The sequence below is a fragment of the Monodelphis domestica genome, chromosome 6 (assembly GCF_027887165.1).
Source record: "Monodelphis domestica isolate mMonDom1 chromosome 6, mMonDom1.pri, whole genome shotgun sequence".
Classification (NCBI taxonomy): domain Eukaryota; kingdom Metazoa; phylum Chordata; class Mammalia; order Didelphimorphia; family Didelphidae; genus Monodelphis; species Monodelphis domestica.
The window spans coordinates 156,505,981-156,524,434 of NC_077232.1; the positions used below are offsets into that span (position 1 = coordinate 156,505,981).

At 36.6% G+C, this 18,454-nt stretch overlaps 1 protein-coding gene across 2 annotated transcripts in view; it reads left to right on the plus strand.

Annotated features, from left to right (window-relative positions):
- The window catches only part of STAP1 (signal transducing adaptor family member 1), a 93,258-nt gene that overhangs the window by 42,034 nt on the left and 32,770 nt on the right, over positions 1-18,454 (plus strand). For both annotated transcript variants that reach the window (XM_016423226.2, XM_001367372.5), the window contains exon 4: positions 10,150-10,221. In XM_016423226.2, the coding sequence (XP_016278712.1) occupies positions 10,150-10,221 (72 nt within the window). The remainder of the gene's footprint in view (positions 1-10,149; positions 10,222-18,454) is intronic.

Consider the following 18,454-nt stretch of genomic DNA (forward strand, 5'->3'; position numbering starts at 1 on the left):
TGCTTCTACTCACAATCTATATACAAAGTATAATACAATATACCCAAACCCTATAGGTACAATTACAAACCAATGTTACAAGCATGTACATTTTTTTACAGAAAGTATGTACAGACATACAATTATGCAATTCCCTATTTCCTGATGTTAATCACAGAGAAAAACATTGTTTTTTCTCTCTGATTAAGAATTTATGCATCTAGCTATTTATTTACATATTTTGCATTATTGCAATCATAAACTCTTGTTTATCTATACGAGGTCAAAAAATGAATCAGTTATGATTTGTATTTATGTTTTGTATGTAGTGTTGTATGATATACTTATATATGTTTTTCAGACTTCCTCTTCTTACAAGCTGCCTGATTGGTCTCTTCTTTTCTTGCAAGTTATATGTATGCTTCATGTTCCATAATATGTGAAATATGTTTGTTTTTGTGCTAATGCCACACTATTCTTACATAAGTCCCAGTTACCATCTGTCCACTTCTTATTGACAGGTATTTACAAAGTTCAATGTCCTTTCTTTCCATGTCAGCTTTTCAAAAATTCTTTTCCTCTTGTCTTGCTTTTCTTCTGATCTTTTCCCCTGGGTTGGTATTTTCCTTGTTACATGTTGACTGTAATATAAACTTGACTGATGGTTTGGAAGTGTTTCTGGAACTTTTTTTGTATTGTGATCTATTTCTAATGTTTCTAATTGATTTTCATTCTCAGCATTTTCCTTATGTTGTAGTATCATGTAGCATCACTTTGATTTTCACTACTGGTGTAAATTTGGTGTGTGAAGAATGGATCCACGAATTTTTCTCTGCTACCTTGATTGAACTTGGAGTAGTTAGTAGAACTTCAAACAGACCAACATGCTTTGTTTCTATAGCTGTTTTTTTTTTCATTAAAATTTCTCACATAAACTTTGTCTACTGGTTTGATATTATGCAATGAATAATCCAATGGTGTAGCCTGTTGAATCACATCTATTTCATGAAGTTCTTTTAACCTGGTTTGCAGAGCTTTAAAGCATGATGCCAGTGTAGAATCTCCTCCTAACATGCAGTTATAGGAAAGTTTGCAAGTTCTTCCTTGCCAAATTACATGTCCATACAGCATCTCAAATGGAGAAAGATGTAAGTCTCCACTTGGACATATTCTGAGATGGAATAGAGCTATGGGCAAAATCTCAGTCCGTTTCAAGTGAGTCTCTGAACAGATTTTGCCAATTAGTGTTTTGATTTCTCTTTTCAGTCTCTCGACTTTACCCAAACTCTGTGGGTGATACAGCATGTGGAAACTAGCCTATATCCCCAGGTTTTCATATACCTCTTTTCATATGGACTGTGAGAAATGTGATCCTTGGTCTGAATCCATCCTGGAGGGAATTCCATACCTAGGCATGATGTCTTTTAATAGCACTTTAACTACAAAATCTGCTGTGTTCTTTTTGGCAGGAAAAAACCTCTGACCATATGGTCAGTCTGTCTATTATAACAAGGCAATACCTAAACCCTTTGTCTCTTGGCATATTGATGTAATCTATTTGTATGCATTCAAACAGAGTGTAAGCTAGTGGTTGACCTCCCAGACCTTTGTTCTTGAACACTCCCTGGTTGAATTTCATACAAATCTTGCACTTTAGACAGACTCTTATTGCATATGATGATACTCCTGGTCCAAGCCAAAATTGTTGCGCTGAATCTGTCACCCCTTGGGTCCCATAGTGTCTTTTTTCATGTATGGCATTGCATACTTGATAGTATAGTTTTTGAGGCAAGATAGGTTTGCCTGACTTTGAAAACCATATGTCCTCTACCTCTTTGGCCTTAAAGTTCTTTATCCATGTTTGAATTTCACTGTCATCATAGGCATGGTGTAGATTTTCATCCTCTATAATTGAGAAATTCAATATATGCATTGGCCCCATTCTTGCGGCATATTTCACTGTGATGTTGGCTCTGCTGTTTCCTAAGGACATTGGATCTTTCCCAAATGTGTGTGATCTACAGTGGACTACTGCTATTTCCTTAGGCAATTGTATGGCCTCAAGTTCACTTATGAGGTTTGCATGTGCAATTTCCTTTCCTGAGCTGGTGAGAAATCCTCTGTGCGTCCATATTTTCCCCATGTCATGTACTATGGAGAAGGCATATCTTGAATCAGTGAAAATATTTACCCTTTTGTCTTTGCCAATCTGACACGCTTTTGTCAGGGCCATGATCTCAGCTCCTTGAGCACTCATTTCTTTTGGCAATAATCTAAAACATAATGTTTCTGATTGTGTTACTACTGCTGCCCCTGTAAACTTTTTCCCTTCAAACATAAAACTAGATCTGTCCATATAAATCTCTAGTTCTGGATTTACTAATGGAATGTCTTTTAAATACATGCTGGTCTTTTCCACTAAGGATATAATTTCTTCACATTAATGAATTGGTTCTCCCTTAAATGGCAATTTAATATGGGAGTTAAGTAGCTGGGTTTAAAATATTGCATCTCTGCATTTTGATGTTTTCATTGCTGAGTAATACAATCTCATAATGTGAAAGTCTCTGGTGTGTGAAAGCTTGAAGAATACATTTTTTTAATATGGCTTCTATATGGTGGGCAGAGTAAACATTGACTTTGGATCGCAGCACCACGTCAGTGGATTTATGGATCATGAGTGCAGTTGCGGCCACAGCTCTAAGACATGGGATCATGCCTTTTGCAACTGTATCTAATTGGGAGCTACAGGCCTGAAACTTGGTCCTAGATTTTTCCCTAGCACTGCAGATGCCTCTCCTTTTGCCTCGTGAACAAAGAAATGGAATTCTTTGTCATAATCAGGGATTCTTTTTTTCCCATTTGAATTAGTTTATTTAGTCAATTTAGAACATTATGCCTTGGTTACACTAATCCAATTGGGGAATGGCTGAACAAATTGTGGTATTTCATTGGATAATTTCATTGGGCATTTCTTGTGTCCTTGATCAGAACCTATTTCCATGCTGTTGATGTTTGCACTAGGATGTTCATTTAGAGTCTACATCCCCAACCATATCCCTTCGACCCATGTATTCAAGCAGTTGTTTTTCTTTTGTGTTTTTACTCCCACAGTGTTTCCTCTGAATGTGGATAGTGGTTTTTCTCGTAGATTCCTCCAAGTTGTTCAGGATCACTGCATTGCCACTAATGGAGAAGTCCATTGCATTCGATTGTACCACAGTGTATCAGTCTCTGTGTAGAATGTTCTCCTGGTTCTGCTCCTCTCACTCTGCATCAATTCCTGGAGGCTGTTCCAGTCCCCATGGAATTCCCCCACTTTATTATTCCTTTGAGCACAATAGTATTCCATCACCAACACTTACCACAATTTGTTCAGCCATTCCCCAATTAGAGGGCATCCCCTCATTTTCCAATTTTTTGCCACCACAAAGAGTGCAGTTATGAATATTGTTGTACATGGGTTGACATGTCTTTTTCCTTATTATCTCTTTGGGGTACAAACTCAGCAGTGCTATGGCTGGGTCAAAGGGCAGACAGTCTTTTAGTGCCCTTTGGGCATAGTCAGGAAGACTATTTCTTGAATCTCTATTTATAGGTGCTATGAAGTTACTTGCCACTTCTCTTGGGGAACCTCTAGATTTGTAATAATATTTTATACTGATATTCTTTGATTTACTTATCTCTCCAGACTTCATTCCTGAAAGGGACTTCTTTTGTTTCAGGGTCAGGCTCTGCTTCTCTACTATATTTTTAAGTGACATAATCAGCTCTACTTTTTCTCACATTTTCTTCCTTCTGCCTTATTGTTATTGCTAATACTTCTAGAAGTATGTCAAATAATAGCAGGAAAAAGGGTAAACAATCCATTCAGATGCCTAAGATTTAGAGCTGAAAGAAACATTAGAAATCGTCTGGTTTGACTTCTTCATTTTACAGATAAGAAAATTGAGACCAAAAGAAGGGAAGGAACTTACCCAAGGTCAGTATTACAACCTAGGTCATCTTATATCTTCCATTATATTACTTCAATAGCTATTAACTGTAGCAGTCCTGAAGTTCTAAAGTGTTTGTGAGAATAGTCCTTGGACTTGGATTTTGAGTGTGAGAATATTGAGTAGAGAAGTAAAGAGTCATAGAAATATATTGTCAGAAATGTGCTCATTAGATGTGATTAATTTTATTATAGTCTCTCTTATTTAATTGTGACTAGTTTTGGTTAGGTTCCTATGTTCTGTCCCTTTTTTACAAAAGAAGAATACGGTCTTATAAGGAAGTTCATCCTTCTAGGTACACATCAATAGGAAATGCCCTGAGGTCCAAAGCAAGGGCATCAAACCCTCAGAAATATTTGTAAATAATAGATAGATAGGAATAATACTAAATAAATAAAACAAAAAATTCTCATGTTGCCATAGAATGTTTTTGTGATATGTACTATGTACTATGTAATGCATGTTATAATGTGTGTTGTAATGTAATTTATTACTCTACCTTAATTTATCAATCCTAATCTCTAATCTATCTAACTACATCCTTATATACTTCCTAATATCATCAAAACAGAACATCTGAACTCAGATATTCCATTGTAATGAAATCTCCTAAAACTAAGCTATCTACCTATGCTACCACTATTCTAACCTATCTAAAATCTAAACAGTATCTATATATCTACATGGACACTTATATATAACTAAATCCTTTAACAAGTAACTATTCATTGATTCACTACTTGAATCAATGTATCTTAACCATGTTTATGTTTATGTTTATGGTCATATGTATGTGGTTATGTTGTATTGTGTCATGTTTCTCTTGTATTCAACATACTTACAAAAACTTCAGATCTTCTATCTCATCTTTGATGAAATCTCTTCTTCAAAGTTCATGGCAGTAATATATATTGTTGAATGCTTTGTAATGTAATGTAATGTAACATGTAATATTACCTAACACAAAATCTTATAATCAATTGTCCATTAATCACCTGATCCTCTTCATTGAAAAATTCTCTTTAAAAGTCTCTGTGTCCTTGTCCTTTGTAAATCATTCACTTTCTGCACAATGTCCGCTATTGTCTCTGGATCCTCCTCTTCTACAGGAATCTTCTCTTCCAATGGAATGGTCCTCTCCTTATGGATCTTTCTGATGGCAGACTCAATTTGACTGATGAAATCTTGCTTTCCATCAACTCTTCTTCTCCTTCTGTAATATCTCCTTCTTCTCCTTCCACTATTTCCACACTTTCATCATCAATTCTATGAGCTAATTTTACATGAGAACAATGGAACCATGAATCTCTTTCTAATACTTTCTCTGATGTAAATGAAATTAATACAATAGTATAAGGACCAACTGAACTTTCTTGTGTAGCCGATGTCTTGGCAAATTTTTTCACATATACCTGATCACCTGGGTGGAAATCATGAAAAGAATAATCCAATGGACCAGATTACATCAATACTCCCATATCATACAATTTTCTAAGTCTTTGCTGTAAAGCAATAAAATACGAAGCCATTTGGCAATCTCCCCTAAGAGAGATATATAGACAGCCTTATGAGTTTTTGCTTGCAAGAGAGGATAACCAAATAACATTTCATAAGATGATACTTGCAAATCTGCTCTAGGTCTTGTACGTAGGAAAAATAAAGCTATGGGAAGAATATCTGACCATTTTTGATGAGTTTCGGCAAAAATTTTCCCCATCATAGTCTTGAGTTCCCTGTTCAAATGCTCCACTTGACTTCAACTTTGTGGATGATAAAGAACATGAAACTTAGGTACTATTCCTAGATTCTCATAGACTCCTTTCAGAAGATCCTGAGTAAAATGAGATCCTCTGTCTGAGTCTATGGTAATTGGAACACCATATCTAGGAACAATTTCCCTAAGCAACACTTTCACCATAAAACTATTTGTATTTGTATTAGATGGAAATGCTTCAGGCCATTTTGTTAAATGATCTACAATTACAAAGCAAAACTTGTATCTTCCAGCTTTTGGCATGATTATTTAATCTATTTGCAAACTCTCAAATGGGAAGTGTGCCAAAGGTCTACCACATAAACCTTTCTTTCTGATTGCACCTTGATTAAACTTTTGGCAAACAGAACAGCTACTTCAGATCCTATTTGCAGCAGTGCTAATTCCTGGTGCTACCCACTGCCTTTTAACAGAATCCACAACAGATTGTGTACCAAAATGACCTTCTTATGTATGGCTTGACACAAGTAGGTGTAAAAATCTTTTGGTAAGAGCAGTTTTCCAGTGTCTGCAACCCAAATACCATGTTCTTTCCTAGCTCCAAATTTCTCCTTCCATGTTTGAATCTCTGAGTCTACATAAGCTTGTTGTAAATCAGCAGACACAATAGTGGAAATATTCATTACATACACTGGAGCATTTTGGACTACATACTTTGCAGTTATATCAGCTCTATGATTCCCTTTAGACACTGAGTCTTTACCAAAAGTATGACTTCTGCAGTGTATTACAGCCAACTGTTTTTGGCTTCTGGAAAGCATCCAGCAACTCAGTTATTATTTATGCATGTGCAATTGGTTTTCCTGATGCAGTAATAAAACCATGCTGTTTCCAGATATTCCCTGTTGCATGACATACTGAACAAGCATACCGAGAGTCTGAATAGATATTTGCACTTTTACCATCAGCCAAACTGTAATGGAGAGTGGTATGGGGATGGGACCAGATGGATAGGTTTGGACCAGTATCAGAAGATTAACAAAGTTTTGGGAAGGCTTACAAACTCAACCAGGCAGAGCCTGACTCTAAGATGACACACATAGACCACTCAAATCAAATGGGAAGTAGGTTTAATAAAAGAATAAGGTAAAAGGGTATTGAATAACCTATAGCTAATTTGTCTAACTAATAACCCAGGATCTAATATCTCTTCACAGAGATTTCTTCAGAGTTATTTCCCCCCTACTCTAATCCTCCCTAAATGCCTAAATCCCCAGTTCCTGACCTTGGCTAAATAAAGACTAAATCCCCCTTAGCTTGTATTAAGGAAATGGTCTGTGCAAGCCTGAGGGGCCCAAGGAAGGTCCTAGATCCAAAAGGACCTAGGCTTGATCTCAAAATCAGATGCCAGATAGTTCAGGATCACCAGGAACTGCAGTTAAAATCAATCATCAAAGCAGGCAGAGTAGCAGAGCAGTTGAGCAGCTAGACAGCAAAATAGGATAGGGAATTCAGGGTAATATAGGGTAGTATCAACCACTAAGGAAAAGCAACCTGTCTCTCCAGGTCAAACCAGAGAAAAACCTCTAAACCTAAACCTAAAATATCTCCCTTACTTTCCCATTTTAGAATTCTCTCCCTGTTAGTTGCATGCCTCTGCACTTGCTCTAACTTTCTCTTGCTTAAAGCAGTATGCAGCAGTGAGATGGGATAGAATGGAGAGAGGATATCTTGGCCATGCCCCACAGGGCCATGTATAAATGGAGATTTTGAACCTTTGACTTCATTCCCCAAAAGTCCTTAATATTTTGCAAAATTCCCTATAAGCTTTCCTATGTCTCCATCTTAGTGAGATCACATTATTGGTATTTAACTGGCTGTAAATCCTCCTATGATCTCTCTTTTTTTTCCACATGACCAGGCTGAGTTCAGATAATTCCTTTTATTTTAGTTATTATTAATAAAACTTTAAAAATATACTTATTTATTGATTATTAATTTTAATCTTTACAATTTGGAAACCATGAAGGGACGGTGTTTTGGGTTGAGAGAGAAGGAAAAAAACAGGCTTATTTCCCAAAACTGACTTTAAATCCACTGATTTGGACTCCCTGCCCTCCCTCTGGAAAACCTTGAATAACAGCTTTCTAAATTAGGAGTCCAGGGTCGGCTTAAAAAAAAAATCTGCTTGAAAATTATAAGATGTGGGGTTTCTTTTCTCCATGCTGAAAAATGGCTATGGCAGGCTAGAAAAAACCATGTGGAGTGTGGAAAGGGAATGGGGCAGAAAGATTTTTATGTGTCACCCTCTGTGAAAAAAAAAATGACTAGGATTGGCAGGCTCTTGTGGCGGGTCTGGTCTCTGCAAGAGGAGCCCCCAAGCTGGGTGGAGAGAGGTGAGGAATGCTGGCTAAGCAGATGGATTGGAGAAGAAGCAGGTAACAGCAGGCAGCAGGGTGGGGCAGGAGTGCAGGCTCACCCCACCACTGGACCCTCATGGTGGGTGGCGACCAGGCACACTTACTATCTTTACTGTAAGGTTATCTGCTCAAATTTTTTTGAGAATTCTTTATTGCTTTGTGGTAAGTCACAAGTAGGTATATCCTGCAGATCATTCCTTAAGTGACTGGAGTCATATGAGACTCCAAATACTCATAATTATATTCAATTTGGGGAAGCATTGCCCTTCCTGGCCACAGGCTCGCAGTTGGTACTCTTCCACCTTGCCTGTCTTCTCTAAGAGCAAAATTTTCTGGGATCTTCAGAATCTTTTCTACTCTATTTTGTGAATTCTCTAGATGGCTAGATTAATGGCAGTTTGGGGGTTGGGGTAGAGAGGGAATCACAGTTCTGAGATACTCTCTCTTACCTTCAAATGTACATCAATCACTTTGCAACTAGCAGGTTCCCTTGGCATACCTTAGGAATCCACAGATTGCCAGAAAAGCAGTTGCCTCTTTTATCAGCCTTTATTCCCTGGCTAATAAATGGGTCCCTAGAAGAGAAGCAGGGAATCAAATTGAGTTTTCCTTAAATCCTAAGGAATATCATGATTTTCAAGTACGTAGAACTTATTAGCATAAACACAGTAGCTAATATGACTCTATAAGGCTAGAGTGCTTTCTCTGGCTCTGATACTGGCTAATTTTTTCCTTTTGATGATCTCACATTTCCTGATGAGAGACCACAAGGCATGGTAGCTAGAAGAGGATAAATTGTAGATTGACATCAATGGGAGGATGCTATGAATTCTTCCATAATGAAGGGATATGCCCAAAAATGTTGTCTCATCTGCTAATTTCAAAAAGTTATAGTGACCTCTTAGAAGTTGTCATTGAAAGAGCACTGGGAGACACAACATGGTGCAGATGATAGAGAGCAGTCCTACAACTAGGAAGACCTGGGTTCATATCTCACTTTGGAGATATACTGGTTGTATGATCCAGGACAAGTGACCTAACTTCTTATTTCCCAGGCAACTCTCTGAGACTAGAAATAGTAGAGGAAATGCTCATCTCCACTGACCAGGAAATGGACTCACTTGGAGTTTCATATATCAGTAAAATCCTAAATCTGAGAGAGAGGGACAGAGAGAAAGAGAAACAGAGAGACAGAGATAATATCCAAAGAGTATGGGATTAATATTCAGAAGACCTAGGGGGGGAATTCAAGATCAAGTACTTTCTCTTTTCCTTCCTGGATTTTAGGGCTCACAATTATAAATTGAGGAGTTTAAGTAAGATGATCATATGATTTCCACCTAGAAGGGACCTTGGGACCTAGTTCAAGCCTTTATTTAACAGCTGAGGAAATATAAGCCCAGAAGAGTTAAAAAAAAAACCAAACAACTTTCCCATGTCTTCACAGGAAGAAAGCAGAGAACCTAGGATTTGAATCTAGATGTGACTTCAAATTCAGGAGTCTATATTGGTGACTTTAAGCTGGCTATTAGTTTTTCACCACCATCTATTGTACATATTCTTGATTATACATCATTCTTAACTTTCTCCAGTTTGATTCACAGGATCATAAAACTTTAGAGCTGGAAGGAATCATTTCTTGGGTATAAATAATATTAACTACCAAATGTGATTGTGGGGACAATGTGCCAGAGAACACAGAAGGGGAGAGCAGCAAGCATACATGTAGAAGGGTTGGCTTTGAAGAGGATGATGTCAAGGATTTTTGTAGATGTAGTAGAGAAAAGGAGCTCACAATATAGAGCCTCTATTTTCTCAGTAAAGTATAGAACTGTGTGACAATGAGGTGAAGCACAAAATCCAATAGTCTAAAGGTGTCTGGAAAGTCTAAAGGTGACTAATTTAAAGATCTTACTTTGATTAGATAATCTTTAGTGTTCTTTCCTTCTCTGAACCACATAGAAATAGTTTTGACTATAGTTATTCCCATTTGATGAAAATAAACCACCAAAATAAAATGTAAACTTATTTTTTTCTACAGGAATTTAAACACTACTGGACAGAACTGAGAGGAACTACACTTTTCTTTTATGTTGACAAAAAGAATACAACTGTGAGTAGCTTATTTTACTACAATAACATAATATATAATAATGATAGGTATCATTTATATAATATCTTGAGGTTTACAAAACTTTTAAAATGTATTATCTCTGAGCTTCACCAAATTCTATCAGGTAGGTGTTATTACTTAGTTTTGCAACTGAGGAAACAGAAACTAGAAGAGGTTACATGATTTATTCAAGTTCATAGAGTTGTTAAGTCCCTAAAGCAGATCTTTTTTAACTCCAAATCTAGTGCCTCACCCCTTTGTTCTCCCTAGCTGCCTAAACTAGCTTTTGGGTAGTTGTATTATTAAACCATATACTATTGATTTCTCAATTCTTCAAAAGATTTATGATTTTGTCAGTATGGATATTATCTCTGCCTAAGTAGGTGATAATAACTCCCTTTCTTAATAGACCATTTCATGAGTTAGTGAATTTTTCTGAATCTAGGTAGGTTAGTTGTTGGAGGAGAATTCAACTAAATTCAATAAACATCCATTAAACACTTGTTATATGTTAGGCATTGTGTTTAGGTACACAAATACCAAGATGAGATGTGTCTGCTCTCTAGCAGCTTGTAATTTAGTAGAGGAGATGATATGTGTATAAATAAGTATAATTTCAAGTAAAACATAATATTAAATACATCAAAGTCAAAAGAAGGATTCTTAACCTAGGGTTTGAAAACTTTAATGTTTAGGATTCATATAGCTTTTTTCCCTAATGCAATTGGTTTCCTTTTAATCCTATGTGTTTAATTTTATACATTTAAAAACATTATTCTGAGTTGGGATCTATACACTTCACCAGACTACCAATATGGTTCATCTCGCGCGCGCGCACACACACACACACACACACACACACACACAAAGATGAAGAATCATAGGGCTAAACAAAATGCTGTGTGGAATTTGAAGAGGGAAAGATCATTTTCAGTTGAGAGCTGAAGGATCTGAAAATGTTTGATGAAGGAGTTAGGACTTGACCTGATCCTAAAAGGAAGAGAGGAAGATAAAAGAAGAAGTACATTTTGGGTTTATCTTCACTAATTCAAAAAAGTTTTTAGAGGCCAGAATGAGATTAGGAAATAGCAAGTAGTCCAGTCTAGTTGGAATATGAAATGCAGAAAGCATAGTGTAGTGAAATAAGGCTTTAAAGGTAGGGTGACAACAAGCCATAAGGAGCTTTAATTGCCAGAGACTATGGAGGTTAGTCTGTAGGCAAAAGGGAACTGTGAAAAGTTTTGTTTTTTTTTTTAAAGTAAGAGAGTAATATCCTTAGATCTGCATATTATTTAGATCACTTTTTAATTGTTAAATCGATCCATAAACATTTGTTAAGCTCTTATAATACATCCGATTTGTATACATTAAGTGCTGAGGGTACAGAGAACAGCAAAAATATGACTCCTGATCTCAAAAAGTAGAAGAGGGAGAGAGCATGCATAGAAGACAAACATAGTATAAATGGAAAGTGCCATTCCTTATGAATACCAAGTGAAGTAATGAATAAGAGTAAGGGAGTAGACCTGGTAGGTAGAATGCCTGAAGAACTATGGACAGAGGTTTGCAATATTGTGCAGAAGGTAGCAACAAAAAAGTTTTCAAAAGAATCACACACACACACACACACACACAAAACCAAAATGACTCTCTAAGCAGTCTTTGCAAATAGCTGAGGAAAAAAGGAAAAGATATACCCAACTGAAAGCAAAATTCCAGAGAATAGCAAGGAAAGATAACGTTTTCTTAAAAGAGCTGTGCAGAGAAATAGAAGAAAACAATAGAATGGGGAAATGAAGAGATCTATTCAAGAAAATTAGAGGTATCAAAGGAACTTTTCAAGCAAAAAAATAGGCATGATAAAAGAAAAAGATGTAGTGACTTAGCAGAAGCAGAATAGATTAAGAAGAATTGGAAAGAATATGCAGAACTACCCAAGAAAAATTTTAACATCACTGTTAACCATGATGGTATGATCACTGATCTAGATCCAGAAACCCTAGAGAATGAAGTCAAGTGGGCCGTAAGGAGTATTGCTAACAGTGACAATTCCAGCTGTGTTATTTAAAATCTAAAAGATAATGCTGTTAAAATGCTGCACTGAATATGCCAGCAAATTTGGAAAATCCAACAGTGCCCACTAGATTGGAAAAGATCAGTTTGTATCCTCATTCTAAAGGGCAATGCCAAAGACTGTTCAAATTACTAAACAATTGCACTCATTTCACACACCAGAAAGTTATGCTTAAGATTCTTTAAACTCGGCTTTGGCAATCTGTGAACCAAGAATTACCAGAAAAGCAGGCTGGTTTTCAAAAAGGCAGAGGAACAAGAAGCCAAATTGCCCATATTGCTGGATTATGAAGATAGCAAGGGAGTTCCAGAAAAACATTTACTTTTGCTTCACTGACTACACTAAAGCCTTTAGTTATGTGAATCAGAACAAAACATGGCAAGTCCTCAATAAGATAGAAATGTCAGCTCATCTTACTTGTCTCCTTAGGAGCCTCTATGTATACCAAGAAGTTGGAATTGAATATGAAACAACTGATTGGTTTAAGATTGGAACAGGAATATGGCAAGGCTGTATATTGTCACCTTATTTATTTAACTTATACAGAGTACATTATGTGAAATGCCAGACTGGATAAATCAAAGTTCAGAAGTATGGCTTCTGGGAGAAATATCAATACTATCAGCTATGCAGATGATACCACTCTCATGGCAAAAAGTGAAAATTAAGAAGCCTCTTTGTGAGAGTGAAACAGGAGTATGTAAAATCTGGTTTGAAGCTAAAAACAAAAAACTAACATCTTGGCAACTTGTCCCATTACATCCTGGCAAATAGAGGGAGAAAAAACGGGAACACTATCAGGTTTTGTAACTTTGGGCTCAGAGATCACTGCAGATGGTGAATGCAGCCATGAGACGCTTGCTCCTTGGAAGGAAAGTTATGGCAAATCTAGACAGCATACTGAAAGCAAAGGCATCACCTTGGTGTCAAAAGTCCACATAGTCAAATCTATGGTTTTTCAAGTAGCAATGTATGACTGTGAGAGTTGTTCTATAAGGAAAACTGAGCAATGTAGAATTGGTGCTTTCAAATTGTGGTTCTGGGGAAGAGTTTTGAGAGTCCTTTGGGTAGCAAGGAGATCAAATTAGTCAATACTTAATGAAATTAATTCAAACTATTCACTGGAAGGTCAAATATTGAAGCTGGAACTTAAATACTTTGGCTACATGAAAAGACAAATTCATTGGAAAAGACACTGATGTCGGGAAAGATTGAAGGTAAATAGAGAAGGGAATGGCAGAGTATGACTTGTAGAGATAGTGTTATGCAAATAGTGATTATGAACTTGAGCAGGCTTCAGGGTATATTGGAGGATAGAAGGACCTAATACACTATAGTCCCTGACATCATAACGAGTCAGATATAGATGAATGACTGAACAACAACACTGGCCCTGTATTAGAAGAAATTTCAGCTTGGCAGAACTTGCCAATGTTTGGAAACCGACCCATAGTCATTCAATTCTAGGGTGAGGCTTAAAAATGGGGTTTTCATGGAACATTCTCCCCCTGACTCTTTTTAAGAAATATGTTAATCATCACATTTATTTAACAATATATAGGGGGCAACTGGGTGGCTCAGTGGATTGAGAGCCAGGCCCAGAGACGGGAGGTCCTGGGTTCAAATTTGGCCTCAAATTAGGACATTTACTAGCTGGGACACCCTGGGCAAGTCACTTAACCTCTATTGCCTAGCCCTTACCTGCTCTTCTGCCTTTAAACCAATACACAGTATTGATTCTAAGATGGAAGGTAAGGGCTTAAAACCCCCCCAATATATGCCTCCCTCCTTTGCTACTAGTAAGTTTCTCCTTGTAACAAAGATCGATGATACCAAAAACAAATCAATACATTAACCATATCTGGTGGTATATATAACATACTATTCCAAAAGTGAGATTGGTTACTATAATTTTATGATGTTCAGTTTCAACTTATTTTTAAGTTGTTGATATTATTGTTTACTTTGTTTTTTGGTTCTGCTTACTTCATATGTTTCCCAGTATTTCTCTGAATTATTGATCTTTGTGGCTTTTTCTTGCACAACAATATTTCAGTACATTCATGCACCACAGTTTGTTTAGCCATTCTTTAGCTGATGGCACTAGTGGTATTTACATTTATTTGCTGCCACAAAAATGTGGGATTATGAATATTTTGGAATATATCTACATAGATATTTAATTATATTGGGGCTTCTTCTTTAGGAGAGTATTACCTCTAAAGATGCCAAGTAAAGCATTATCCAAAATTTTGTCAGAGTAGAGCTTTTCCCCTCTTTCTCTTTACTTAGTTAATTTCTAAATAGATGTTATTTTTAAAAGCATTTTAAAATTCTGAACTTAACAAACACTGGAAAATTAGCATTTCCACTTAGCAAGTAAAACACAAAAGAGGATTTTACATTAAACAACAGATCTCTATTCTATTTTGTATAGCTTATCCTTTTTAAACCTTTTTTCTTCTTTAAATGATATAATGAAAGGTGATTTTTAAGAGTTCAGGGAAAAGACAGGCAGAAACAATAGCCTAAATTTCTTTTTTTTTTTAAACCCTTACCTTCTATCTTGGAATCAATACTGTGTATTGGTTCCAAGGCAGAAGAGTAGTAAGGGCTAGGCAATGGGGGTCAAGTGACTTGCCCAGGGTCACACAGCTGGGAAGTATCTGAGACAAGGTTTGAACCCAGGACCTCTCATCTCTGTGCCTGGGTCTAAATAATAGCCTAAATTTCTAAAAATAAACCTAAGAGAAATATGAAATTCTGAGATACAAACACAAATAATTCCTGTAACAAAAAAAAAAGGTAAAGCTATCTAAAGAGACTGATGTGGCTACCCTGGAAACTTATCAACAAATATATATTTTTGTGAGTGACATTTGTAAATTTTTGAAAGACAAATATGGAAAAAATATATATATGTAAATGGAAATAAGGGCAATTAATTCAAGATGTTCACAAGAGTAGTACATTCCTATGAAAGGGTTAGGTGCTCTAAAGCTCAGAGTGGCCTAAAAGCTAAAGACGACAGAAGATGTTTTTAGTTCCTTTTTTCTTTTTTTCTTCTTCAAGATTTGAGATGAAGAAAATCAAAGAAGGAATAGGATGATTGCTCAGAGTAGATGGGACAGTGATAACTAAAGACAGAGGTTTCTACATTCTCTGCCAATAAAAATGATTTTTGAAGAAGCTATGTCAAAGTGCAATTTTATAGGGAGTTGTTCAGTCATTTTCTACAGTATCTGACTTGATTTGGAGTTTTCTTGGCAAAGATACTGGCATAGTTTGCCATTTCCATCTCCATTTCTATAGGGAGAGACAACATATATTCACATAAGTACAAATGAAATATATATAAAATATATACAGGGAAGTAATATTTTAAGGGCATTTGAACTGAACTTTGAAGGAAATGAAGGGACTATAAGCAGTGGAGGTAAAGAAGGAATGCATCCTAAGCATGGAGGATAGCCTGGGTCTCATCAAAGAGTTTTTGAAGGGTAGCATTATGAATTAAGTTTGGAAAGGTTAGATGGAGCCAGACTGTGAAGGGTATTATATACAAGTTCAAGGAGTTTGTAATTTACCTTAGAGACAATTATAAGCTACTGAGGATGTTTGAGAAGGGTAATGATTTATGCCTTGTGAAGATTATCTTGTCAGTTGTGTAGAGGCTGGAACAGGAGAGACACTCACTTCTGAAAATAGCAAAAAAAAAAAAAGAATTAAATCAGGAGATGGATTCAGGATCCAAAAAGGTGTCAGAAGACTAGAAATGGGTTCAGTCTGGTAATGTGAAAATTAATAGGAATATATGTAAAAGCCTTCACATGGTTTAAGAAAATTGATTTCAGAAGTGCAAAATGATAGCGGTATAGTTAGACAACAAGAGTTCATGTTAAAAAGACCCTAGGCATTTTAAACTTCAAACTCAGTATGAATTATTAATAGGATATAAGAGCCTGAAAGCTAAAATGAGGGAAATTGTCATTGTGCACTAGTCAAACCACAAGGTTGTTGCTATTGATTTCTGCATGGCCTTATGCCGTATTTTAGAAAGGCCATTGATAAGTCAGAAATCACAAAGAGGACAGTCATCAGGATGATGAAGGTTTTCAATTGTTAAAGAATGACAGATGTTTAGCTGAGAGAAGAAAAAGCTTGGAGGGAATATTTTTATTTTCTTCAAATATTTGGGGGGTGGAGATGTGATTTAGGTGGCATGTCTCCCTAGGGGCTACAGGTCTCTCAGTGAGAAATCTGTTTCTGAGATGTAGTCATGAGCAAGATTTTCCTTCATTATTGAACTGAATCCATCTACTCCTTTGTTTACCTACATGAGCAAAGAATAAAATAACTACTTGCTACTCATATGTGTTTTATCAGTATGGTCTGTCTTATGCTCCATTATCCTTTTCTAACCTATTTTTCTTTCCACTGGCTATAGCTCAAAGCTAATTCTCTACATTCTCCTTTTATAGAATTCTGCCTGTCTTTCTGCCAGTCTCTCTCTAATCACAAAGCTTGTCTCCAAAGACTTCGCTTTTCCAGACTCTCCCCATAACCTTCCAAGAATAATCACTTCCTATGTCAAGGATGGTCTGCTCTTCCTTTACCTAGGCTCCTGATGCCAACAGGCCAGGCAGTCCATTGATAACCTGGGAGGATTCACAGATGGCCTGGTTCTATTTTAACTGTCTTCTCAGTAGGCAGGTGCACTCACCACTTGACATGGCTGTAGAAGACAAATCATGTTTCTGTTTCTCTAAAATGTTTTTTCTGAAAGACCACATCCTCATTTTTGCCTTTGTTTCTTCTCTGCTACTTCCCCACTTTATCCCACTTCCAGCAGAAGTAATGAAGAAAAGCATTTTTTTTCAGCCTTGGTTTTAGTCCATTGCCCTATCCAAAAGTTACTTCCATGTGTGAAGAGTGAATCAAACTCTCTTTTATCAATCAGTGACTTTTAAGTTAATCAATGAAAAACTAAAGTACCCCTACCTAGTACCTTGCCAGTCACTAAGTATGAGAGTTCACAAGTCACTTGCTAGAATGGGTGACAACTCCAGAGGCCACTTTCCCCTTCTATCACCCCAGTCCTAGGCAAATTGAAAGACTGTGATTGATTCCCATAAAGTGGGGAAGGAATAGGAAGTGATGTTGAAAAGGGGCTATAAAAAGTCCTGAACTTCCTGTTCAAAGGACAGTTCTCCTTTAGAGTTCTTCTTTTGAGTCTATGCTCCTGGGATCTTCTCCTTTGGACTTCTTTTGAGGACAGCTCCTTGGGGCTTTTGGACTTTGACTTCAATTTGGAGCTTTGGGCCTTTTGACTGGAGTTTTTGGCTTCGGGACTTCAACTTTTGGCTTTGGAGCTTCTTGGAGTTGGGGAATCTCTTGTTGGATTCACTGCTGTCTCGGTGAGCTTAGCTTATGAGGGCTTTTCTGCATTGGGACCTTACCTGGATCCTGCCTGGCTTGCTGGCAAGTGGCTAGGATTCCCACATGGAGATTAGAAATCTATCAGAGAGTGAGCTTCATTTCATAAGATCAGCAATTAGGGTAGGTTAGGCAGTCTCTTCACCTCGTTCCCTTCCACATTTCCCTCTTTTTTACTAATATTCCAACTAAACAAAATTGCTAAAAGCTGCTAATAGTTTTCCTGACTTAAGGGACAATAATCAGTGATGACTTTTTAATAACTCTTATTTAGTCAAAATTCCACTTTAATCATTAATCATGGTTGGTTCAAAATAGTCTCATTCTTGCACTTGTGGATAAAGGAAAATACATGAAGGAGTTTAGTTTTTAGTTTTGTCTCCTACAAGGAAAGGCTATGTGACATATAGGAAAGTTGAAGCTTTATATCAAATATTAAATAGAATATATTAAATTCAGAAATGTTAAAGCTTAAAATGAGCTAAGGTAGCTTGAAAAGGTAAAGACAGATCACAAAAAGGAGTTGTAGTACTAGTGGGGAAAAGAAGAGGATCAGAACCAAAGAAATTTAAAAATTAGATCAATGAATAGGAGCATACCTAGACAGGAAGTCAATTGCACATGATGGGATATATATTTTTAATCAACAAATAAGAAAGAATAATACACTGCAAAATGAGAAAAGGAAGGAAAGTTGGGGGGTAAATTATTTCACATGAGAAG